The 26,965-nt window shown below is 44.0% G+C and overlaps 1 protein-coding gene across 2 annotated transcripts in view; it reads right to left on the bottom strand.

Moving 5' to 3' along the window:
- Positions 1-26,965, bottom strand: part of PLG (plasminogen) — a 42,105-nt gene that overhangs the window by 5,463 nt on the left and 9,677 nt on the right. Inside the window, exons 5-16 of one of the 2 annotated variants that reach the window (XM_047102404.1) lie at positions 24,370-24,509; positions 21,854-21,974; positions 20,271-20,389; positions 18,934-19,096; positions 18,091-18,236; positions 14,327-14,492; positions 9,381-9,562; positions 7,683-7,831; positions 6,036-6,129; positions 3,732-3,852; positions 2,264-2,338; positions 1,495-1,635 (exon numbers count right to left, since the gene is read on the bottom strand). In XM_047102404.1, coding sequence (XP_046958360.1) covers positions 1,495-1,635; positions 2,264-2,338; positions 3,732-3,852; positions 6,036-6,129; positions 7,683-7,831; positions 9,381-9,562; positions 14,327-14,492; positions 18,091-18,236; positions 18,934-19,096; positions 20,271-20,389; positions 21,854-21,974; positions 24,370-24,509 — 1,617 coding nt within the window. The remainder of the gene's footprint in view (positions 1-1,494; positions 1,636-2,263; positions 2,339-3,731; positions 3,853-6,035; positions 6,130-7,682; positions 7,832-9,380; positions 9,563-14,326; positions 14,493-18,090; positions 18,237-18,933; positions 19,097-20,270; positions 20,390-21,853; positions 21,975-24,369; positions 24,510-26,965) is intronic. The other variant, XM_047102405.1, reaches the window with a different exon arrangement.

Below are 26,965 nucleotides of genomic sequence, written 5' to 3'. Positions count from 1 at the left end.
TACGATGCAGAAAACACCTTTTCTCCTTGTGCTGGCCTGGCCCATCCTGGCTCATCCCACGCTGTCTGGAATCCACCAGATACGGTACATGTGTTCTCTGGGCCTTGTTGCCCGGCCCAAATGCGCCTATTCTCAAAACAGCTGTCCGATCAGCCTTCTCCATTGGCACCAGTTTCCAAATATCACTCACTTTAAGTAACATAAGCGGATTTATCGTTTCGTCAGACTTAACAAAATTCTATTTCAACAGGGAAAATAAAACCAAAGACAGGGAAGGGCGCCTGGGTGGCTCCATCGGTTAAGCATCCGACTTCGACTCGGGTCACGATCTCACAGTTCGCGCGTTCGGGTGAGCTTGAGCCCCGCTTTGGGTAAAAACATGAGCTCCGCTTCGGGTGAGCCTTGCTTCTCTCCCACTCGCTCTCTGCCCCTCACTCACTTTCGCCCTCTCTTTCTCTCTCTCTCCCAAAAAAGCAAAAGCAAAAACAAAAACATAGGAGGAAGAGGAACTTGCATTTGTGAATTGTGTGTGTATGTGTTTGTGTGTGGGTCTATATTGTAGCTTTTTGAAAAAACTATTTACTTGGGGCGGGGGAGAGCACAAGCGGGGGCGGGGCAGAGAGAGGGAGACAGGGGGATCTGAAGTGGGCTCCACACGGATAGCAGTGAGCGACACGTGGGGCTCGAACTCACAAACTGCGAGATCGTGACCTGAGCCAAAGTCGGGTGCTCAACCCACTGAGCCATCTAGGCGCCCCTATACTGTAGCTTCTGAAGTGCTTTGAAACATGTGATTTCGTTTGGTTTCCCCCAAACAAATTATTGTTTTGAGAGGACAACGGTCAACCTGGAAGAATTGAATACTTCTCTGATTATGGATGTATGTTAGCTGACTGGCCAACGTTAAGTGAGAGCTTCATGCACTTTGTATTTCCACTCACTCCTTTCCCACACAAGGAAACCGAATCCTGGTGCCTCTTTTTAATTGTTAGTCTCAAGTTAGCTAACATACAGTGTAGTCTTGGTTTCAGGAGTAGATTCCTGTGATTCATCACTTACATACAACACCCAGCGCTCATCCCAACAAGCGCCCTCCTTAATGTCCATCACCCATTTTCCCTTCCTCCCGCCCCCCATCAACCCTCAGTTTGTTCTCTGTATTTAAGAGCCTCTTAGGGTTTGCCTCCCTCTCTGTTTTTATTTCCCCTTCCCCTGTGATCATCTGTTAAGTTTCTCAAATTCCACCTACGAGTGAAATCCTGTGATATCTGTCTGATGCCTTTTTTCAAGAGCACAGCTAATGTGTGGCAGAATGGGACCGAACCCAGGTTTTCTCTGTTCCCCAAAGCCTTTGTGTCTTTCATGTCCTAGACGGTGTCTCCCCCCACCACACACACACACACACATATGCACAACTCTGTTATGCTCATGAAACCCGGGCATAAACAAATGTTATCCCTGATCTTGGGGTGAAAACCAAGAATGAGTTGGTACCTGCTTAGCTTCAGCAAGGCGATATCTGCACGTGTGGGCTCCAAGAACAGCTTGGATACCTCTATGTCCTGAATATCCGCTTCAAGATTTAGTTCTCGGTGTGCACCCAGGATGACCTTATACGCTGCAGGCCTTGAGGATCTAGGAAAGGTGGTGACATTTGGAGCAAAGTCATGTGCCAGCCCCTTCATCAGGTGGCCTTCTGAGTCATAAACATGGCATCTTCTCCCCACCTCGCTACCCACAGTCAGCGACCTCCAAGTGGCAAGAGAGAAAGCTCACCGTTTACTTGAATCTGGTCACTAAGGAATGTTCTCGAGCTGCTTTTGGCCTGACCACAGAAGAAGAATGGACAGATACCCATGTCGGGAGAACCTGGGAGGACCCGTGTCTGTCACAGTGAGGAGGTCTGTTCTACCATGGACCCAGGCCTACATACCCACCCTCCCTAGAAATACTCCCCTTCTCGCTCATCCAGTGGCCCTGGAAATTCTGATTCAACCTTCACATCCATTCCCTGGTCCCTAGTGTCACTGCCATAAAAAGAAGGAAGGAAGGAAGGAAGGAAGGAAGGAAGGAAGGAAGGAAGGAAGGAAAGAGAAAAGGAGGGAGGGATGGAGAAAAGACGGAGGGAAGGAGGAAAGAAAGGAGGGAGAGAGGGAGAAAAGAAGGGGCAGAGAGAGAAAGAAAGGAGGGAGGAAATCAGGAAAGGAGAGGGGGAGAAAGGCAGAGAGTTTTTAAGACAAGTCTTCATGTTCCCCAGACATACCTCTCCAAGCAGTGGGCAGCTGTCAACACCCACTCTGGGGCTATTAAAGTCCCTCCACAGAAGTGCTTTCCAAATCTATAAGGAAAATTGCCAGAATTTTAGTTCAAATCGGATGATATGTTCTACAGAAAGCCCGAAAGAAGTATTCACTCAATTTTAACAAAGTTGGTGCTCCCATAGGAAAAGGCTACCAGCCTATCATCAGGATGGCAAGAACTTTGAGTTGTGCTTCAGTAGTGTATTTTCCAGAAGGTCTCATCCTCACCATGCTTTAGCTGGCAGGGGGAGACCCAGGCACAACCGGTCCACAGGAGAACAAAGCCATGGGGCTGCAACGGGAAGTCCACACCCGTGGCTTAGACTCGTTGGCCCCGGATTCCAACAGAAGTGACCAGCCAAAGGTCCTACCCTTGAGGCCTCTTTTATTTCTTTATGGCAAGACCCATGCAAGTCCTGAACCAAATGTGACCCCGAATAGCTGTGATTTGTGGGAATCTGCTCATATTTACCCTTTGGGTGTCAGCCACTCCTTCTTAATGAAAGGGATACAAATTGTAAGTGCCCGAATAATCAGTCAGGAAATAGACCACAGCACGGTTGGGGAAAGAAAGAACTTGAAATGTGTGAAAGGTGAGGGTTTGTATAGCAAAGAGTTAATAAATGATAAGGTGAAGAGAAGAAAAGCCAACTCAACAAAAGAATGAAATACACTGAAGTCGAGTTTAGTGGTGGCATCTCCCAAATATAGGGAAGGAAGGCAATTGAGAACAACAACCGAATGCAGAAGTGTTGCCCTGGTGTCGAAACAACATGACAGAGCAACACAGAAAACAGATCAGCCTGTTTCACACGTGCGCTTTATAAGAGGCATCCAGGAAAATCGAACTTATTAAAAGCCCATGCCACTGAAACAGTCACCCGAACCTTCTGGGTTCCATAGGACCAGAACTGATCACTCTTGAATTATGGTGCTCCTGAACTTATGGGATGTGCTTGTGAATGAATGGCTGAGCACCCTTTGATTAAATTCAAGAATTCACAAAAGTGTAAAAAAAAAAAAAAAGGGTATCGGTCAAAGATTATAGATAACTTTGTCCATGCCTCCCTCAACGTAACACATTTCTAAAAATACCCCCTGCCCTTTGTCTTCCAAAGAGACAATAGACATTGATAAAAACCCTCCAGGCATCTCCAATACTTTGCCAGAAATATCGGAATTTGGTGTAAGTTGCTACATCCGCAGAGTTTGACGATAGATGCCCAGATCAAGGAAAATATTCCAATTCTGGCTATTTTCAAAGTAGAGAACCTAGAAAAATATAATTTTATTTTCGTAGTTTTCCTTCCTCCTAAGAATATAGAGGCAGGTACTGATAACTTAAGCTCTGTGGATTCAGTGTGAAATGAGAAAGATTTTGCAGGGCTTACGTAGAAGAATGGAACTAATCGTTTCTGGAAATGTTGTTACCTTGTTCTAAGACTGACTTGCCAGGGCCAAGAATGTGGGTTGGCCACACATCCACCTACAACCCTTCCAGGACATTTCTTCGGCTCCACCTGGGGCTTCCCACAATCAAATGAAGCGGACACTGTGGCACAAAGCGGAGAAGAGAGTCACATTTAAAGAAGCGAAATGAAAGGTAGCCATTGCGTCACACAACCCCAGAGAGATCAATGGGTCATGGTCAAAGCACGAAGGTTTTGACATCTCGAAGCCCAAACTGAACAGCAAGGTCACAAGCACCTTTTGGGATATTTTTTTCCCCTTGATTTCAAAAGTGGCAGTAGACAACACAGAACCTTCTCCTTTCAGGAAAATGTTAAGTGCTCTTGTATTATTTTGGGGGGAGGGATGAAGCAGAGTTAGGTGTTACAGTGAGAGCTTGCTGAGGGCGCCATGACACAAATGTTATTCTGACTTGATGTGATTGATCTAGGTTCTCATCTCCATCATCATCTCCCTCTTCTTCTTCCTCTTTCTCCTTCTCTGTCTCCTTCTTCTTCTTCTTCTTTCTCTGTGCCATCTGAACCACATAAAGTTTACTGAAAACCATAGTTGTCATGTCCATTGAAAGGCACGATGGGTATTTTTTTTTGATGTGAAACTCTGTGTGTACATACACGTACCCATGTGTGTGTGTGTGTGTGCATGTGTGTGTGTGTATAGTTGTATGTAACAAAGATAACCATCCTAAACATCTCTCAGCCAGCCTCGGGACAGGGCTTCCAGAAGTTTCCAAAGACTAACCCAATGCCCTGGGGATGACTTACAGCCACTTGCCCTATTCTCTATTTCCCTCCTACCTTTCCCCCTAGGCAATAAGGGCAGTGCTCCTTCCTTGGTACCACCCACTAATGCCTAAAACAGCTCTAGCCTCCAAAAGGCCAGAGCATCTGGTGGTGGCCTAGGGCTGCCCCTGTGAAGTTACTGTACTTCTCCTCCATGGGCGTTGAGGAGTACCATCCCAGGCACAGCTGTGGAGCCCGTGACAGGAATGTCATGCTGATAAGACAACTTGAAGGCCACCCTGCCGAGCAAGCGGCCTGTCCAGCATGGAGAGCCTGGGCCGTAAGAGGCGGCCAGGCATTCCAGAAGGGGCAGGGCTGATGATCGGGAGTGACCCGCTGAAGGGAAGGCAGTGACCCCATTCAGAGACTTCCAGATGAAGGGGCCGCCAAGAGAGCTGCTGCAGAACAGAGAGGACACCCACCCGAGGAAGATTCAGCTACGAACTCCCCCCGAATCCAGACAGCAGAGTAACGGCGGCCGAGTGCGAACTTGCCTGTCACCCTGGCCGCCCCTTCCACCCCGCGGCTCTACCCAGGAGGGCCCCAGGTGCGAAGCCTGGCAAAGTGGCTCCCGTGCTCTTCACCTGTGCTCCCGACTGCCCCCCCCAACCGCCTCTGCGCGCTGGTCTTCAGTGATTCCGCAGTCAGAGCTTCTCCCTCCCCAGCACCAGTCCCTCCACCAGGCAGACACAATCAGACACAATCAGACACAATCACATGTAACCAAGCCGAGCAAAGGGGAGGTCCAGCCTGGTTTTCGGTAACCGGCACGAATTCTGTGTGCAAAGACAGGTCTGCAGGAGAATGCACAGGGTCCGAATCAAAGAGGCTTACGTCGTTCTCCAGACCTTCCCATGGATCTGTTCTTCCAAATTTTCTCCTTTCCCTGATCCAAGCTTCTGTCTCCCTGGAAAACCTCAGGGAGATGAGGAAAGAATCCACACAAGCTTTCTCTAAGTTATGTGGCTAATGTGTGGGTAATGAATAGTAATCTGAGGAGAAAGGAGATTTGGGGCTGGGTAAAAACCTACATTACTTCTCATTGAATTCTTAGGATGACAGTTTATAGGTTTGCAACGTACATGGTATGCTTAGCTGGGTCATGTTGTTCGTATGTTTTTTCTTACTTCTCAGCCACTGAGAGAGAAGAGTCACCTGTCTGGGGACTGGACTTAAATTTGTTTTTCAGGCAGCCCAAGCGGGACACGGAGAATTCAGTGAGACCATCCTGAGGCTGATCGGATCACCTCTAAGTTTGCTCTTTGCGAAGATGGTGTATATTTACTTTATTTCAGGTGTCAGGGAAGGGGACTCCCTAACAAATGGGGCCACCAGGAGGACAGATTCAAGAGGCCCAGGATGAAGAGAGGGCAGCCCACCCGACGCACTCAGCTCAGAGCCTTCCTTTTGCAAATCTGTGTCGGGGAGATGATGCTGCATTTATCCGAGAAGTCATCTCCTTCCAGAAAGGCAAGCAACTTACCACACTGAGGGACATCACAGTAGTCAAAAAGTTTCCTTGGACTCATCGTGTAGCACCAAGGACCATTGACATCACCATCGGGATTGCGGCAGTACTGAAAACAAAAGGCAGGTGTATGGAGGGCTGGGCACAGCAGGGCAGAGAAGGTATTCAGACAGACATTTCACTGCTGTCGTTAGAAGCTGCGTAGTGGGGCGCCTGGGTGGCTCAGTCGCTTAAGCGTCCAACTTCGCTTCAGGTCATGATCTATCAGCTCAAGAGTTCAAGCCCCGCCTCGGGCTCTCTGCTGTCAGCCCACAGCCCACTTCAGATCCTCAGTCCCCCTCTCTCTGCCCCTCCCCTGCTCAATCTCTCTGACTCTCTCAAAATAAACACACTTAAGAAAAAGATAAAAGGTAGCGTTCTTAGTTTTTTGCAGTAGGGGGCAAGGTTATTTTTTTAGGATATTATAAAGCTTCTGACTCAGTTTGACATCGGTCAAGCCCCCTGTGAGTGGATAGAACCCCCGAGGGGCTAAGGTAGAGGTGCTATAGGTTTTTCTCTTTAAAAAAAATTTTTTTTACATTTATTTATTTTTTGAGAGACATAGATAGGGCACAAGTTGGGCAGGGGCAGAGCGACAAGGAGACACGGAATCCGAAGCAGTCTCCATGCTCCGAGCTGTCAGCACAGAGCCCGACGTGGGGCTCGGACCCACGAACTGTGAGATCATGACCTGAGCTGAAGTCGGACGCTTAACCGACTGAGCCACCCAGGCGCCCTGAGGTGCTATAGGTTTTCCTTAATGTTTATTTTATTTTTGAGAGTGAGGGAGCACGCATGAGCAGAGGAGGGGCAGAGAGAGGGGGATAGCGGATCCAACTTGGGCTCTGCGCTGACAGCAGCCCGTCCGATGTGGGGCTCAAAGTCATGAATTGTGAGATCATGACCTGAGCCAAAGTCAGACGTTCAACTGGCTGAGCCCCCCAGGTGCCCTGGGTAGAGGTGATAGAAAGGGGCCTCCCCTCCAGCAGCCTGTGTCAGCGGACCTCTTAGAGACCAAGCAGTAGCCAAAGTGGACCGTGGGACACGACTGACTCATCCCTAGGTTCACCTCTGCGGTGTCCTCCCCAGTGACGCCCATCTGCTCTTGTTCCAGAAACTGTTCTCGGCAACCATGCACATTCCAACAGGGTCAAGCCACAGGAAGGCGATGTCTTTCTTTTCCTGTCCTGTATAGACCCCCCACATAAACCACCCCACAGAGTGGGTGAGACTAGGAAAAATCCTACCGCGTGGAGTCCTAATGGACCATCCACATTCTTTTCTAGAAAAATTTGACTAAAATGTCACATAAGTCACCCTTGACCACCAGAATGTAGAAGACAAATGCTAGAAAGTAGAAACAGCCCACAATGTTAAAGGTCACAGACGAAGTGAGGGGCCTGAGCCCAGTGGCCACAAGCCCGGAGGTCCGCTTGCCCTTGGAAAGGGTCGTTGCCACGTGCTGATGCCAGTTACACGGAGGCTGAGTTCCTGAGGTCTCTCCTAATCCTCTCTGCCGCCCCCGAGGACCTGTCCAGCTGCCTTGCTGTACCACAGGACCAATCCTCTTTGCAAAGATTGGTCAGCAGAAGGCCAAATAGAGTCCAAATCAAAGTGGCTTACGTTTTTTTCCAGACCTGACTGTGGATTTGTCACAGGAGTGAAAATACCATGTCTGTGGGGCTCCTGGGCTCCCCACTCCTGGCAGGGGATGCCCGAAACGGTGGTTGCCCTCTTGCCCCGGTATCCTTTGCCATTCCCGAACATGCAGTCTGTAGGGAAAAGAAAATGGGGGGGGGTGATATGTCCTGCACGGTTCCGGGATGGCAAGGAAGATATACAGCCTGCGCGGATTCTCTGACGACAGATCCTGCGGTCACATTCTCAGGGCCCTGGAATGCTGACAATCCCAGTGAGCGCTGACTACTTTAAAATGTTACTGGAAACGCTACTGCCTGGGAAATAATCACAAGCCAAGATGTTAGCATGGGAATTTTGGCTAGGACACTAGGTCAGTTTCGTAACAAGGGGAGTTTTAGCACGTGGAGGGTTGACAAGACGCAGGTAGTTCTGTGAGCCGTCAGGCGACCCTTGGGCACCCCATTCTCATCAAGGGTGGATAAAAAGAGTGCGGACTGAAAAGGATTTTATAAACAAGTCTATCTTGGCTGGAGCTGTGCTGTGAGTTCCCACCCTCTGCGGTGAAAGGGTTCCTAAAGAAATGACTTGGGGCCTCTTCCTCAAGCCCATCTTCAACTCGAGCCTCGGGAAAGGGAGCTTCCACAAGACCCCCCCCCCCCACCGAGAACATGATACATACCCCATAGGGGGACCCAGGGCACCAGGGCTCTGATGGCCATTTGGAAAATACAAAAAACAAAAGCTGGGCCAGCTAGCTTCTCTGCCAGGAAGGGGGGCCATCTGGGAAGCCTAGAACCTCGGTGTTTGCCAGGACCAGGGGAGGGGAGTTACCCACGCACCAAAGGTGAGGCAGGCATGAGGGAGACCCATGGGGGGGGGTCATCTCAAGTACTATCTAGGAGGGATATGCAGACGGGCACAGAGCCTAGGGTGTCACCGAGAGAGAGGAAAGAGAGATGCGCTCAGCCTGGTCAAGGGAACGGGAGGTGAGCATTTCAGAGGAACCAAGCCCATCTCAGCAAGGAGAGGGGTCTCAACTTCCAACAAAGTTCTTGTTTTAGTCATTACCCTCTGGAGGTGTTTGAGTTACCTGAATGTGGCCAGATGGGCCCTGCACCCCTGAGTCTCCATGCTGGGGCCGAGGGGAGACAAGCCCAGAAGCAGGTGCTAAGCGCTCAGAGCTACATACACTCCCAGGGCCAGGGAAACACAGGGGAGCGTGACTATTTTCCTCGGATGACAATCACAACCCTGTGTTCGGGCCCAGGCACCCCGCAAGCCACATATCCACCTTCCCAGGTTTGTGTCAGGGAGCCTCACCCAACTGCCTTCCAAGCCTTCCTAACTCAGTACATTCAAACCCGAATTAATCATTTCTACTTCTCCATGGAGGAGGTGAGCGTTGGGTGTTCCAGCAGATTCCATCCTGGCCAGTGCTGCCATGGTCAGCCCCTCAGTCTCCTCGGGCTCACATTTCATCCATCCCTCACCACCAATTGGTTTGCAAGTCCTTAAAACATGGCCCACCCACGTCACACTGGCAGTAGCGGCTGTGGCCTCCGGTGGCCGACCGTCAGCCGGGGCTCAGTTGCCTGTAGCAATAAAGCCCTTCCAAGAGACGTCCCACCTCACATCCTCCCGATGCCCAGGTGTGTGGACGTCAGGGCACGGACTTCTCACCTGACTCGGAAGGGTCCTCTGCACTTGGAACCTGGGAAACAGTCGGGGACTTGGTGGCACTCTCTTCTCTGTCCGGACATTTTTTCAGGTTACAGAATTCCCAGCGGACACTGGGGTCGGTGGTGTAACACCAAGGGCTCTTGTCGGCGTCTGGGTTCCTGCAGTAGTTCATGGTCAGGCCGCTGTGGAGTCCACAATACAGGGCGTGAGAGGTGGAGAATCTTCTGGGGCCCTCCCAGACTTTTGTTATAACAGACTGATTGATAGTAAGTGACTTTGAAATCGTTCCCTTACCTGTACCTCAGTGCCAATTGCTATTATAATCGTGACAAGCACAGATGGTTCTCAACTTCTAAACAACGGGGTACATTTAAAGCACAGCTTATAGGGGCGCCTGGGTGGCTCAGTTAAGCACCCAACTCTGGGTTTTGGCTCAGGTCACCTTCTTGTGGTTTCATGAGTTCGAGCCCAGTGTTGGGCAGAGGCTGCTTGGGAGTCTCTCACTCTCTCTCTCTATCCCCCTTCCCCACTCATTCCATCTCTATCTCTCTCAAAATAAATTAAAAAATGTTTTTAAACCATAGCTTATAATTTTTACTTTAATAATACAGTTTATATGCACTTCATATAAAAACAGATAATACCTAAATGTGTAAAAGAAAATACCTAAATGTCTTCCTTTCCCTGGGAATGTTATATACATTTCCCCAGGGATAACCAATACTGATTTTAAAGCAGATGTTTTAGATTTTTTTTCTTATGCACATACAAATATATCTCTATCTCTATCTTATGAATACACAGAGCTATGTAAGTAGGAACTGAATATTTCCCCTGAGGAGTGACGTTGTGACCACACTCCCAGGCCAGCCCCCTCCATCGACTGGTTCACAATGTTGCTAAAATGCTGTGCACTTAGCATGAAAACACTGTAAATAGCCTCTCAGGTAGATCTCGTGGGCTTGGGCTTTGAAAGACTTAAGAAAAGCTCTCCTGGGAAACTAGCTCCAGGCAGAATGTGTTTCTAAAGGATGCCTTCTGGGGAAATGCAGGGGTGGGGGCAGGCGGATTGGGGACTCCCTCCCTGAAGCCACATTGGGTGGAGGGAGGCAGACGATGCTAAAGCGGGGGTGAAAGGAGATGTGAGGGTGCAGCAGCCGGGCTGAGGGCTTACGGGAGAGTCAGAGACTACTGGGAAAGAGGCACAGCAGGTGAGGAACCTGGGAACACTGGGCAGTGCGGTCCCTGCCGCCCCCCCTCCCCCCCCCCAAACTGCCCCAGCCTCTGGGATTTCTCAGCTTTGCAATCCTCTTTCGAGTTCAGACCCACAACCTGCTGAGAAAACTGAAACATACTATGAATTATGGGAATCCAGCACTATGTCTGTGGACACTACAGGCAAGTGACTGTCACGGGGCGTGGCCAACAATCCGAGGAAGCCCTTCAGAGAGGCCCTCAAGCAACTGGATGTGTCGAAAGTTCTACCTTTTGAAATGGGGCCCTGATCTCTTTCTTCTTTAGAATCGAGGTATACTTAATACAGAGCGAAATGCATAGACCTTCAAGGGAGTTTGATGAGTTTTGTTGACCACATATACCTGTATAACCCACGGGATGTGATTTACCTTTTTTTTTTTTTTAAACAATGACTTTCGGTGAGCAGGAGTTTTCATTTTGTTAAAGTCCAAAATATACATTCTTTTTTTCTTTTATTCTGCCTTTTAGGTCCTGTCTAAAAAAAATTTTCCCTCCCCTAAGGATATGAAAATATTCTGGAAGCTTTATATTTCAGCTTAGGTTTTTACCCTGCACCTTCAGGTCTAAGAGTTTTCTCTAATTTGAGGTAAGAAGAGTCAAGGTTTGGGTTGTTTGGTTTTGTTTTTCCACCTGGATATCCAGTTGTTCGAGAATGATTTTGGAAAAGACTTCCCTTCTGTACTGCTTTGCTTTGCCATCATATGGAAAATCAATGGACCATGTGTATGTGGGTCTGGTTCTGGACCGTCCTTTTTTCTACTTGTATACCTTTCTGCCATTACCACTGTGTCTTGATTACTGTACTTTGATAGTAAATCTTTAAATCAGGGTGGGTGTGTCTTCCAACTTTGTTCTTCTATAGATCGTTTTGCTGATTCTAGGCCCTTGCCTACAGATTTTGTCTCTTTTTCAAAAAAAAAAAAAAGCTGCAGGAATTTTGCTTGAATGTAGGTTGAATCCAAAGATCAGTTTGGTGAGAATTGATACTGACTCTTGTAATCCAGAACATAGTATATCTATATTTAGATCTTTTAAATTTTTCTCAACATTTTGTAGCAAGCAGTATATAGTTCTTGTACACACTTTGTTAAATTTATCATTAAATATTTTGTTTTTGACGCCATCGTCAGTGACATTGTTTTAAAATCTTTCTTTTCCAATTGGTTATTTCTAGTGTATAGAAATACAATGGATTTTTTGAATATTGATATTGTATATACTTTTGTATATTTCGACTTTGAAAAGCTCACTTATTTTTGGCCTTAGGACTCTGTATTATTAATCAAGTTTTCTGTGAATAAAGATAGGTTTACTGATTCCTTTCTAAACTTTAGCCTCTTTATTTCTTTTTCTTGTCCCCAGTCTTATAGAGAGAGCATTAATCTTTACCCATTAATATATTAGCTGGGGGTTTTTTGTAGATGGCCCTGATCAAATTGAGGACATTTCCTTCTATTCTCAGTTTGCCAGAACTTTTTTTATCATATGAATGTTAAATTTTGTCTAATTTTGTTCTACATCTATTGATAAAATCATATGATATATCACTTTTATTCTGTTGACACGTTGGATTCGTTTGGTTGTTTGCAAATGTTAAACCAATCCTGCACTCAAATTACTAATTTTTTGTTAAGTCTTTTGTCTATGTTCACAACAGATCATGTTCTGTAGTTTCTAGCAATATTCTTGTCTACTTTTTGTATCTCAGTTTTTTGGGCCTCACAAATTGAATTGATAAGTATTCCCTCCTCCACTGTTTTCTGTAAGAGATGATAAAGGATCAGTATTATTTCTCCTTAAATATTTGATAAAATTTTGAAATTCTACCTATGATTCATTGAGCTTCTTAAACCTATGAGTTTGTAATTTTCTTCATATTGGGAAAAATTTCAGCCATCATTACTTCAAGTATTTTTTTCTGTTTCAATATCTCTTTCCTCTCTTTCTGGGACTTGATTTACACATATATTGGAACTTTTGATATTTTTCTAGAGATCCTTATTTCCTTTATTTTCTTTCAGTCTTTTTTTTTTTTTTTAACTTTGTGCTTCAGGGTGTATAGCTTCTACTGCATTGTTTTCAAGCTAAGATTTTCTTCTGTAATGTCTAACCTGATGGTAAGCTCATCCACTGTACTTTTTATTTGATGTATATATATTTTTTTAATCCTGCCTTTTCCATTTGGTTCTTTTATAGTTTTCCTTTATCTTTAGAATATCTACTTTTCTCTTTTATATTCATACTTTCCTTTAAATTCTTAAACACAATTATAATATCTTTTTAAAATTTCTGTCTGCTGATTCCATCAGTTCTATCTATTTCTGGGTCTGCTTGTATTGACTGATTTTTCTCTTGGCTCTGGATTACATTTAATGATCTTTGCATGTCTGGTAATTTTTAAATTTATGCCAGACATTATTGGATGCCACATTACTGAGTGACTGGATTTTGTCGTTTTCTTCTAAAGAGAGTTGAGTTTACTTGTGGCAAGTAGTTAATTACATAGAGATTATTTTGATCCTTTTAAGATTGCTTTCAGGCTTTGCTGGGGTGTTTCTAGAATAGCCTTTATTTTAGGAATACACTAAGTCTACTCCTAAAGTGTGACTTTTCTATAGTCTTGACTAAATGTTCACGGTGTCCCATGAGGTCTCCCCTCTCTGGCTACTCAGGATCTCAAATCTCTGAACACAGAATCTCCCAATGCTGTGTGAGTTCTGTAATCTCCATTTATCTCACCACTCCCTGGTAGTTGTTCTTTCTTCAGTAGTTGTTCTTTGTCCTGCAAACTTTGTGGAATCTTTCCCTGTGCAGGTGCACCTTTTTATTCAGCCAAAGATTTAAGGAGATCTGTGCATATTCTTTCAGCTCCTTCTCTTCGTGGATCCTTCCTCATTATTCCCCAGCCTACAAAACCCCTGCAGCTTCAGTAATCCTATAACTAACTTACTACCTACTAATTTATTTCCCTTTCTAAAAGTTCTCAGTCCTGTGACACCTTTTGTCCATCATGTGAAAATAGTTTTTCCTTACATTTTCTAAACATTTATAGCAGAAATGCTTGTTTTTGTCCTTCTACCTGTTTTGCTTATTGGTATCTGTATACTCCCTGACTTTCATCTGCCCTTCTGCTTTTGCTCTTCATGTCCTGGCAACCTACCCCTGCAGACCACTTGTGCTCAGGAGCCGTGTGTCAGTACAACTTAAGTGATATATATTACATTTTATATATACTTGAATATATATATATATATATATATATATATATATATATATATTATATTTGTGATCCAATGATAAACATAAAGTCCACTTCAGAGGTTGCAGTTTGGAATGATAAAACTCCATAGTTGAAAGATTTCATTGATCTTTAGCAGGGGTTATAGAATGGTTCTGTTTCTAAGTTTTTGGTCATGTGCTCTCCTGAGCTTTCTGCTGGTGTGACTGTAACACCTCTACACATCTTCCTTTCCTTTCACAAAACTACTCAGGAAAGATAGCCAGTTTCTAACGTCTCTACTTCCAGAGCTTTTGCTCAAAGGCAAGGTGCCTAAGACATTTTGCCTCACATTCTGGAGCCAGAGTGTGAAAGAGAAATTTGGTTCTAAGAAGTTAGCTTAAAGCATGGACCTTCTAACAGAAATTTAGTTTGGCTATTGTTCCTCTCGTGGTTAAAATTAAAGACATACGCGTCTGGGTAGCGTTCTGGGGTCTTCACATGTCGGTGTGGTACCATAGATGACCAAGGTTGACACTTCTTTCCTGTGATAGTAGTAGATGATGTGCCTCGATAACTCTGTCCGTTGCCTCGGTAGCACTCCTGGACCACAGGAGTTTGTTCAGGTGGTACTGAAACTGAAATAGAAGAAATCAACTAAGTAATGACTAGAACAGAGATATGTGAAGCAATTCATGACACAAACAGAACAGTAGTCTCTTGAAATTAACTTTGCTTTCTTTTCCATATCGGCAGTCAGATGGACTTGTAAAGAAAACAATAGATCCATCACACTGTAGAATTTTAATCACGTACTTTCTTTTGTAAATATTTAATTTAAAATTCAGGAAAAAACAAATGGGTCAGAGTACTTTAATTGGAAATTGCACTCATGTGCAAGTTCTTTTTCTTGGATGTCCACTGGGTGCTCATGAGAATAGATGGGTAGGAGCCCAGAGGCACATTCAATAGTGTAAGCTGCACATGATGATTGGCTTCCAGTGGGGGCAGAAATGAAATCCTTGTGTGTGTGTGTGTGTGTGTGTGTGTGTGTGTTTCCCCAGGCCTTTTGCTTATACAAAGCCAAAGCCTTAATCTGATGGGAGATGGGGCAGGAAATAGTTCTGCACCCAAGAGTGCAGGCAAAATGTCCATTGCTTCTCAAGGAGGGATACAGGTAAAGATCTATTCCCCTGGAAAAGGGACAGGGAATTCTCCGGTGCTCAGAATCCTTCACTGACCCAGAGCAGAAGTCTGGTACTCTTCCACTTAAGATCCACCACAGATACAAGTTGGAATTTAGTTCCATGGAAAGAAGGAGCAAGAACATTAAGAAAACAGTACCTTTAAAGCCCAAGTGCACAGAGTCCATCTAAGACTGAGGGTAGATCAGGAAGGTAGAGAATGCCTACCTCCACCAAAAGCTTAGCATTGAGTAACAAGAAATAGCAGTCTATCACTAAAATCAGGTTTAGAGCAAGAGCCCTCTGTGATGCAAGCATGTAGTGACTGCTAAAAACTAAGACCGGATTAGGAATCCTAAGAAAACTCTTGAGCACCCCCAAACTTTACTGTAAGGAATGTGAAGGAATGTGAAGGGGATATGAGGAATGTGAAACCTGCTTAAAGTAAAAGCAGCAACGACAACTCAAATTCTGTTCATCTTCTGATTAGATTGACTCAGTTACCCACACAAGATGCTTACAGAAGGAGGGTGTCCATTTCAAAGTGTAAGTACTATTTACTGCCATCGCTACTATTCTTCTACACATAATGTCCCACATTTGATAAAAAATAACAAGGCACACTAAAAAAGCCAGTAATAAAGAAATTAATAGAGCCAGACTCAGAGATGACCAGAGCAGACTATCAGAGATTGTGAGGTAGCTATGATTAATATGCTAAAGTATCTCATAGGAAAGGTGAATGAGATATATGAATAGGTGAAGAATTTCAGCAGAGATAGAAAGGATAAAATGCAAATGATAGAAATTTAAAAAACATGATATTAGAGATGAAGAATTCCTTTGATGGGCTGATCTGCAGACTAGACACAACTGAAAAGAGAATCAGAGAACTTGAAAATAGGTTAATAGAAATGATCTAAACTGGGGCTCCTGGTGGTTCAGATGGTTAAGTGTCTCACTTGGGCTCAGATCATCATCTCACAGTTCATGAGTTTGAGCCTCACATCAGGCTCACTGCTGTGAGCACAGAGCCCACTTCAGATCCTCTGTCCTCCTTCTCTCTCTCTGCCCCTCCCCCAGTCATTCTCCCTCAAATACATAAATTAAAACTTAAAAAAAAGAAATTGTCTAAACTGACACACAAAGAGAGAAAAAAGTGGAAGGGAAAAGAAGAATATATAAGAGGTATGAGGTAATATGAAAGGGTAATTAGAGTCTAAAAAAGGAACACAGAAAGAGAGCAGGAAAAAATATTTTCATAATAATGTCTGAGAATTTTATAAGAGTGATGAAAATCATCAATCCACACATACAGGAAGCTCAGAGAACCTCAAGCAGGATAGATACAAAATGTAAATAAATGGACAACACGTGTGGACATACCACAATGAAACTGCTGAAAACCAAAGATGAGACAAAATCTTGAAGGCAGCCAGAGAAGAAGGAAGTATGAAATACTTAGGAACAAAGATAAGATTTCTGGTCAGAAGCTATTCTAAACAGAATATTATGAAAGTAGTGAAAGAAAAAAAAATTAGCCTAGAATTCTACACCCAACAAAATTATTTTTTCGACTGAAGGCAAAATGGAGACTTTTTAAGACATACAAAAGCTGAAAGACTTCATTAGCAGCAGATCTGTATTTCAAAAAATGTTAAAGGTTAAGTTTTTTTTTACAGAAGAAATAGGATACCAGATAGAAATTTGAATCTTCAAAAAGAAATGAAGAACATAAACACTTTAATTTATAATCACTTTAAAATCCACTTTATAATCCACTTTAAAATGTGACTATTCGGGCAAAAATAGTATCAATATATTGTGAGATTTATAACATAGTAGAAGTAAGCCCTTTGGGAACAGTAGCACAACACTGCAGGGAGGAAGTGGAAATACAGTGTTCTAAGATTCTTGCATTTCAAATATAGGAGACTAATATCATTTGAAGGTGGAATGTGATAAGTTAGAGATGGACATTGTAGATATTGGAAAAAAATAGTAAAAACATTAAAATTGGTTTAACTAATAAGCAAATAGCGGTGATAAAAGAGAATCAAAAATATTGAGTGAACACAGAGGCAGAGGAAGATTGAAAAAAATAACAAAAATCAAACAGGACAAGTAGAAACAACTTTTAAATCCAACCATATTAACAATTATATTAGGGGCACCTGGGTGGTTCGGTTGGTCAAGCGTCCGACTTCGGCTCAGGTCATGATCTCACGGTTCATGAGTCCAAGCCCTGTGTCAGGCTCTGGGCTGACAGCTCGGAGCCTGGAGCCTGCCTCAGATTCTGTGTCTCCCTCTCTCTCTGCCCCTCCCCTGATCTCTCTCTCTCTCTCAAAAGCAAATAAAAACATTTAAAAAATTAAAAATAAATAAGAATAAAAATAAAGCAATTACATTAAATGCAAATGCTAAACATCTCAGTTAAAAGGCTGAGAGAAAAGAGGTATCATACAAACAATAGTGAAAATGGGGCTGTAAGGGCTGTATTCCTACAAGTAAAAGCAGACTGAAGCGGGCAGTCTTTCCAAAGATAAGGGGAGACATTACATAATGATGAATGGGTCATTTCTTCAAGAAGACATAACAATCCTAAATGTATATATGCCTAATAAAGAGTTCCAGAATAGATAAAGCAAACACAAGACCAAGAAGATATGGACGAATCCATAGCTCAAGTTGGAGACATCACCATTCATCTCTCAGAAATCTATAGAACAGAGATAAAAACAAAAATTAGGAAGGATTCAGAAGAGCGAAACAACACTAACCCACCCGTCCTAACTGGCCTTCGTAGAACACTACCCGACAACAGCAGAGCTACCTGCTTTTCAAGAGCACAGGGCACGTTCACCAAGACAACCATATTCTCGACCTTAAAACAAGCCTCAACAAATTCAAAATAATTGAAATCATACAGCATGCTCTCTGAACAGAGCAGAAGGAAACTATAAACAAAGCTACTGTGTCCTGTGGCACCACTGAAGTGGAAAAACCCAGAATGCCTCGGGGCCCTCGGTAAGCTCTCATTCCCCTTCCTTACCTGGGGTGTCCAAATGTTCTGAGGACAGCGGCGAGGACTCACAGGACGGGATCTGACAGTATTCCCACCTCACTTCGCTGTTGGTCGTATAGCACCACGGAGTTGTTTCTCCATCAGGGTTGCGACAGTAGTTTTCATCCAAATTTCTGAAAAAGAAGTGATTGGGAATCCAGCTTTTCAAAAAGGCTCAATACATAATGGTTCATGCATGCTTGTTGATGGTGATATTGGGGATGCACCCAGCTAATTCTCCAGAATGACACAAATCAAGTAACAGGCGGAAACTTAAGCACAGAGGGATTCTGCAGGATCCACAGAATTAAAGCAGGATCCGATGCTTCTCACTGGCAAATGATGGGACTATACGCCTCAACTGTGGATAGTGAAGCAAAACAGGTCTTTTGCTGTGGGCTGGGTGCTATGCTCAATGTGGAAAACACAGTGGGTAAATACCCAGACCGTTTCTGCCTCAAGAAGGATACATCATAGCTGTAGAATTTAAGTGTTCTCAAACCTTGACTGTGCATTTAGTGGAGAGCTTTCCAAAATACATTGTCGGGACCCACTTCCGAGTTTCTGATTTAGTGGATCTGGACAGGGCTCAAGAATCTGCATTTGGAACAAATTCTGATGATGCCAGTGCTGCTGGTCTGGGGAACCACACTTAAAGAACGAGCGTTAGGGGAAAGGCAGTGTGAAATTTCACTTCCTTGTGTATGACTTGGCCAGTTCTCATTCGAGAATACTTTAATGTTGGTTCCTCCAGTAACAAAGCCAAGGCCAAGTCAGTGGGATTTCACATTCCATCCAGCAGACAGGGATTGAGACCAGAGGCGGACTTACTTGCAAGGGAAGTTTTCAGGGGTCCTGTTGTGCTTGTGAGGGGTCTGTTCGCTCCAGCGCTGACAAGTATGTCCAGACACGGTGAGGGACACCTTCCCTCGGTAGTTTTCACCTTTGCCTTTCAGACACTCATACGTTGGACCAGAAGTTGGGGGTGGTGTTGCTTGAATGGAGGTAATAAATTACTATGAGTATTTTAAAAATAAAGAATGCACAGATGGACATCGTAGGAGGGATGGAGACAGGGAGAATCAGCCTGTCTTCGGCTCATCCTCTCTTGGAATCTGGCATTTGAAAGTTGTCCATCATTTTCAAAAGAAGTTGACTTGGTAGAGTTTATTAGATCATCTAATGAGGAACTCTTCCCAAGACAAGACCCTTGGAGTGGATGCTTCTTTTTATATTTTCTCTGCTCAGTTCATCATTCATGGTAAGAGTCACATATACCAATGATACAACTTCCTTTGCAATGAATAAATTATTCACTGAGTAAACATAACTGGAGAACACCCAGCATTCTATAAAGCCAAACAACAAGGAGCCCATTGAAAGAAGGCAAAAATTACCTCCAAGGAAAAGCGTATGTATACAGAAATCAAGAAATTCTTGAGAGGAAAAAAAAAAAGATGACAAAATAATTGATATTCATAAAGGAGAGCACCTGATAACCTTCAGAGTCCCAAAGCACGACTGTCAGATCAAAGAACAGGAAGCCACCATCAAGGTCTCCTGCATCTTTTTTTAATCTTCGATGACTGTCCTTGTCTAAATGTTTAGTCCTCTGTTACAGGTTCTCCCAGAAGGAAAACATAAAATTGTTTCTTCCAAGTCATTCCTGCCAAGTCTTCCCCTGAACACTATCTTTCTGCTGCTCTCTCACAAGTTTGGCTTACTGAAAAACTGCGCATCCAGAGAGATCGCTTTGTTTACAAAGCAACAGTCACGAGGAATTCGGATTGATTTGAAATCCATGTATCAGAAAGCATGGGTCTGTTGCCCTTGTGCACTAGAGAAAAGTAGGATAGCAGAGACACTTCCCCCAAACCTACATTGAACTGTACTTGGAAGAGGCAAGAAAAACAACAACGAAAACATAATCAGTAGAGGCTCTGATCAATTACCTACAGTCATCAATAAATTGTTTTAAAAGAACAATTATATCCCACGGGACCTATAGGGCACGTTTTAGGCACAGCGCTCGAGCCTGATGCAAGGTTTCTGTTTGTTTTTGTTTGTTTGTTTGTTGCTGTTTGCTTGTTTTGTTTTGTTTTGTTTGTTTCTATTTCAAGGGCATAACAGGTGAGGATCCCTGAGGACTGGGCAGGAGCCATACTTACTACAGCGCGGGATGTCACAGAACTCCCAGCGTTTGTTGGGATCTGTGGTGAAACACCACGGGCGGGGCTCCCCATCAGGGTTACGGCAGTAATTCATCTTCAGGTTCTTGTTTGGAAATCTGAAGGGGTAAGAAGGATTTTAATAGCACTGAGCATTTACATTTATGGGTGAGAATCACTTCAAATGAGCAAATATTGAGCATCTGCTGTGTGCTAGGCACAGTCAGGCACCCAAGGAAATGACTGGATGAGAGCTGTCCTCAAAGAGGTAACTATCTCATTAGAAAGATTAGCTCACTATTCCAAGGGCTGTTTTTCTAACAGTGTATATATGCAAAAATCACAGGCCTTCATCATTTTGGCCATCTGGAAAATTAATGTAGGCAAACTCCAGTTATTCAGCTGCAAATGATAGCCATTTGAAAATACAAAGTACTCACTGACCAGGGATGGTCATCTAAGACACCGTATAGTCAAGAAGTTGACATCTTCATAACTTAAAGGAATGGTCCTTCTGGTCTACCAGGTTCTGGTCCTGTTAGCCTTTAAGCTTATAGAAACTGGAACGGAGAAGGTATACTCCTGAAGCACTTGGCCAAATAGTGCCCCAGGGACCTCTGCAGGGACCTAGTGACGGAGACTGTGAGATGCACGGCAAGCCTGTGGGCATTTGGGCTTATTCCACGTCCCTGTCTGAAGCTGTGAATATTCAGTCAGGATGCAGAGAACAACCAGCAGTGGCTTAAACAAGCCTCTTCTAGTCTCTGGAAAGTGAATTTATCCAGTCTGGGCCTTGAGGCCTTTACCGTATTTCTCCTTTGAAGGCAAATGACAACGGCTGTGTTTTAAGCGAGCCCTGTGGAATGGGATGTGTAGAAATTCAGGGGAGTTGTGAGCCACGCTGAAATCCGTGGCTTAGTCCCATTTCCTATGAGTTTTATAAGGCCCATTACGAGGCATTTTCCAGTACAATTAGTGTGAGAAGGAAGACCCAGAAAACCTTACTCTAGGAATCATCATTACTTTCCAGATCATGGATTCTTATTCCTATTATAAATTCATGATCCCCTTTGAAACTCTGGTGGAAGTTGAAAATCCTCACCCCAGAAAAATGCACTGATATAAATACACATAAAACGATGGGGGATTCACAATCCCTAAGGCCCGTCCGTAGAGCATACATTAGGAAGCCTTGAATCTCATCAGTATAAAGGAAAAGGAAAGGAATAAAGGGAGGAGGGAAATACTTGGAAAATACACAAGTGAGATGTATCTGTATTTCTCACAATTCAATGTGCATATGAATCAGCCAGGAAGCTGGTTATAATGCAAGTTCAGATTCAGAGGGTCAGAGATTCTCCATTTCCAACAAACTCTCAGATGATATCACTCCTCCCTGCACCACATTTTGAGTAGCAAGAAATTATACCTCAGTTGCAATGGTGCCGGAGGATACACACTTCCAAATTCAAAACATCAGATGTGTTCTCTTCCTGAGGCGTGCGAAAACATCTAAATAACATTAAACGCTCCCTAGAGGTGTAGAGTTGTAAACGTCGAATTGCTTTTCCAGTAAGACTTACTTGGAAGGAATATATCCGTGAGCATGTGGGGTTTGAGAGTTCCAGGACTGGCATTCGATTCCAGAGATGGTCTTGGAAATTTTGCCCTCATAGTTTTCCCCACTGCAGTGCATACATTCATCTGGGCAGAATGGAGAAGGAGGAAAGGAATGAAGGAGAAACGGAAATGGAGGAATCAAAAAAGAGTAAAAACTAGCAATGCCTCAAATACCACTAGCTACTTGTTCATTTGCATTTTCCAACAATCACTTGACAATGAAATTGCTGCAAGCACTCTTCTAATACACTCTAAAACGTCATTCTCTCCTTCAAAGAGTAAAATTCATGTATTTCGGTCAATACCCCCTCAACTATTATACTCATGACCACGTCCAGAAATTCCGTAACACCCTGTTCCTCAAACTGGGATCCAGTGGCCCTTGGTGGGTGGGAAGGGTATGGGGAGAAGGTGCATGTATCCCCAGAAATCTGTAAGTTCTCTACAAAGATTTTTAAATACTTGATGTCTTCATTTCAATAACAGTCTTTAGAAATTTCTAGGAAGTTATTCTGATCATGTGGATGACTGCCAGTGAGTTGGATTTTAGTGCTTGAGTTTTTGTTGGTGCTCAAGGCCTCCCCGGAGACCAATATTCACCTAAAGTGACAGGGCTTCTCTTTTCATATCATAGCAGTAGCCCCTCCTTATCCGTGGCTTTGTCTTCCGTGCTTCAGTTACCTGCGGTGAACCGCAGCCCGGAAGCAGATGATCTGACCTATCGTCAGAGGGTCGACAGTAGCCCAAGGTTACATCACAATGCCTACGACATTTCCCCTTGCTTCGTCTCATCTTGTAGGCATGTTATCATCTCACGTCACCACCAGAAGGGAGGATATGGTACAATAAGATATGGAGGTGGGGAGGCCGCATTCACGTAACTTTGATTACAGTTATTGTGTATAGTGTATTGTCATAATCACCCCCCTTTATTATCACTTATTGTTGTTCATCTCTTACTATGCCCTATTTATAATTAAACTTTATTGTATGTAGGTACAGGGAAAAAGACAGTATATACAGGGTTCTGTACTGTCTACAGTTTCAGGCATCCACAGTGGGGCTTGGAACGTATCCCCTGCGGATAAGACGGGGTTGGGGGGGGCACTCCTGTACTGAGAAGCAAGACTGGTTGTTTTTGGCACTCCTACATTATTTAAAAACTGAAACTTTGGTCTGGAGTTCTTTTTTTTTTTTCCTCCCATTTACATTTTCTTTCTTTCTTTCTTTTTGGAATTATTGGAATAACATGGTGCAGTGGAAGAATCTAGGATTTTAATTTTTACAGAATGATAACGAAACCAGAGGCGGACTTGATATAAAACTGATGGTTTCATGTCATTTAAGGGCCAAATGACCTCATGACATCATATACCAGTAAGGCATCTCTGTGGTTGGAACGAAGACGGGAGAAGTGAGCTGTCGCACGGTGCATATACAATCCACACTGCCACACAAATTCCGCCCTCATCCATTCCCCTTTTGCACCGATAAATGTGGCAGAAAATAGAAAACGAAGAAAAGTTTTTCAATAGGAGGTTCTTAAAGTTTTTAGTATCTACTCTCAAGGTACGCTATTCAACTGGTTGGTCCTTAAAGATAGCAGATTGCTGGTTTAAAAACCCGGGTTGGTGCTTGGCTTTGACAAAACAGCAAAGTCTACCGCATTAAATGAATACATGTATTTGGATTTTACTGATGTTGTGGTTCTAACGATTTAATCGCAAATCTGTTTTTGGCTTTATCCTGTGTAAGAGCTTTAAGCATAAGAAATGTTATCTAGGAGGGGTGCCTGGGTGGCTCAGTCGGTTAAGCGTCCGACTTCAGCTCAGGTCCTGATCTCACTGTCCGTGAGTTCGAGCCCCGTGTCAGGCTCTGGGCTGACAGCTCAGAGCCTGGAGCCTGCTTCGGATCCTGTGTCTCCCTCTCTCTCTGCCCCTCCCCTGCTCATGCTCTGTCTCTCTCTGTCTCAAAAATAAGCAAAAACATTTTTAAAAATTAAAAAAAAAAGAAATGGTATCTAGGGTCATCTGGGTGGTTCAGGTGGTTAAGCATCCGACTCTTGGTTTCAGCTCAGGTCATGATCTCATGATTCATGAGATCAAGCCCCACGTCAGGCTCTGCACTGACAGTGTGGAGCCTGCTTGGGATTCTCTCTCCCCCCCTCCCCCTCTGCTTGCTCACGCTCTCTATATCTCAAGATAAATAAATAAACTTAAAAAAAGAAATTGTATCTAGAATTTACATCTACTTTGATACTTGTACATATTGAAACAACATTTAAATAAAAATAATTGAGGCCAATAAATAGGGATGAGTCTGAGCAAATTTTTGGTCTTTTCCCAGAGGTATACACATTACTCAATTTTGTCAAACATGCCACTAATTGATTGTTAATAATATCTCTGTAGGGAATCGCTCTACAGCACGTTACAGATAGATGGCAGATGTGAGAACATTTTCTAGAGCCGCTCCTGACCTTCACACTCTGGAATGTCGCAGTAGTCGAACCTCTTGCTTGGGTCTGTGGTGTAGCACCAGGGTCCGTCCTCGTCGTTGTCGGGGTTCCTGCAGTAATTCTCCTCCAGCCCCTCCAAAGGGTACTTATCAGGTGAATAGCTGTAGAGCGTGGGAAAGAATCCCTGTGACTATACAGCTGACCCTTGAACAACACAGTTTGAACTGCGTGGGTCCACTTACATGCAGATGGTTTTCAATAAACACAGCAAAGTACTGGAATGGACTTTCTCTTCCCTATGATTGTCTTCGTAACATTTTCTTTTCTCTAGCCCACTTTATTGTGACAATACAGTCTCTGATATGTGAAACATTCAAAATGTGTGTTACTTGGCCCTTTATGCTATCAGTAAGGCTTCCAGTGAACAGTAGGCTATTTGTAGTTAAGTTTGGGGGGAGTCAAAAGCTATACATGGGTTGTCAACTGCGCAGGGGGCCAGTGTCCCTCATCCTGTTCTAGGGTCAAATGTATTTTATAATTTGGCGGGGAGGGGAGTGAAGGCGAGAACGCGGGCAGGGAGGGGCAGAGGGAGATGGAGAGAGAGAATCCCAAGCAGGCTCCGTGCCCGGCACAGAGCCCAGTGAAGGGCTCAGTTTCACAACCATGAGATCACAACCTGAGCCGCAATCAAGAGTCAGATGCCTAACCAGCTGAGCCACCCAGGCGCCCCAGGGGTCAAGTGTGTTTTAAAAGTCAGTATGCGGGGCGCCTGGGTGGCGCAGTCGGTTAAGCGTCCGACTTCAGCCAGGTCATGATCTCACGGTCCTTGAGTTCGAGCCCCGCGTCAGGCTCTGGGCTGATGGCTCAGAGCCTGGAGCCTGTTTCCGATTCTGTGTCTCCCTCTCTCTCCGCCCCTCCCCCGTTCATGCTCTGTCTCTCTCTGTCCCAAAAATAAATAAAAAACGTTGAAAAAAAAAATTAAAAAAAAAAAATAAAAGTCAGTATGCTGTTAGGAAGGCAGAATGAGATGCCATTCCCATCTGAGGTTCAAGGTTCTGTCATCCAAATGCATTTCCGCTATGTGCTTCAGCATTTGTGTTGTCTGATTTCCAATGCTCTACTGTTAGACTGCTTCAGCATAGTAGCTAATATTACCATTATTATGATATTGACAGGTGAGTCTCAGAAGTAGAGCCAAACTGTTTTTATGCACAGTCAGTAGAAATATAAAGACCTCAAAAGTGCCAAATTCTTGATTCCTTCCAAACACCTGCTTTTTTCACTCTGTCAAAATAGTGGTAGTTAATGCCATTTCTGTCTGTGTGAACAATGCACCAGGCAATACTGAAATTTTCCTCTACATTCTCTCATTTAGCTTTAATAAAACCCCTAAAAGGAAACATGTTATTATCCCTATTGTGCAGATGAGAAAACTGAGGCACAGCAACGTCAAACAAAATACATCTTGCCTCAGTGTGAACACCTAATTAACTAGCATCTCAAGTTCAGATCTACCTGTCTGATTCCAAATGTGTGGGGGTGGGTAAAGTTAAGCTCATTTCCAGCACTAGAAATTAGATGCTGTGTCGAGATAAAAATTAGATCAAAAGCCCAAGACTTAGAGTCTAAATGGCAGATTTCATTTCTGTTCTTCTATGTACCTGTTTTTGATAAAGTGCCTCCCGGGGCCTCAGTTTCCTCATCTGCTAGGGTCAAGATGGCCTAGATTATCTCTAAAGCCCCTGACACTCCGTGACTTTGCCTTTTGGTTTGATCATTTTTCCTCTATAAGCCATATGTCTTGGGAATATTATATCTGCCAATGGAATTTTTTTTGGGGGGTGGGTGGTCATATACACTAAATTCTACTTGATAAGCACTGTCACTAAGAATTGATGAGAATTGTTACTGTTCATGCCACCTAATGCCATACTGGGGAAAGCAGAAAAAGAATGACACTAAAATAATAATAGGCAAGTTGCAGGATAATCAGTTTTTCGTTTATGTTCTATTTGCTACTTTGCTCTGTAATGTTGAGGTGAACACGTGGGGAGGGTTCTCACTTGATATGTTTGGGTTAGACTAATCCTGTCCTAAACAGGATCATCTGTGCTCTTTTCTGAGTCACCTGGGATTCGTGGTTTGACTGTTCTTTTCCACTAGGCATCCTTCCACGTTCCAGGTCTTCCAAAACAGTACACACACAAGAGCAAATGGAACCCTTCTCTGCTTTTGTGCTATAAATAGCCGACCCGTTCCACATCAACCTCAATAAGGCTCTCTCCAGACCGGTTTATTCGCATATTCTGTTTGATTTAAAAGTAATGGCGGCAGGGGGTGGGGGAGCGGGTGCTACGCCTGGGTGGCTCAGTCGGTTAAGTGTCGGACTTTGGCTCAGGTCATGATTTCACGGTTCATGGGTTCGAGCCCCGTGTCAGGCTCCATACTGGTACAGAGCCTGCTTGGGATTCTCACTCTCTCGTCTCTCTCTACCCCTCCCTGTTCATGCTTTCTCCCTCTCTCTCTCTCTCTCTCTCAAGATAAATAAATAAACTTAAAAAAAAAGTAATGGGGATCATTGTAAATATCACAGGGGAACACAGTGATGAGAGTCTTA

The sequence above is a fragment of the Lynx rufus genome, unplaced genomic scaffold (genome assembly GCF_022079265.1).
Source record: "Lynx rufus isolate CCGP_SWC_20201006 ecotype Redwood Valley unplaced genomic scaffold, mLynRuf1.p SCAF_6, whole genome shotgun sequence".
Taxonomy (NCBI): Eukaryota; Metazoa; Chordata; class Mammalia; order Carnivora; family Felidae; genus Lynx; species Lynx rufus.
Note: the sequence above shows the minus strand (reverse complement) of the source record. Positions and strands in the feature narration are given on the sequence as shown.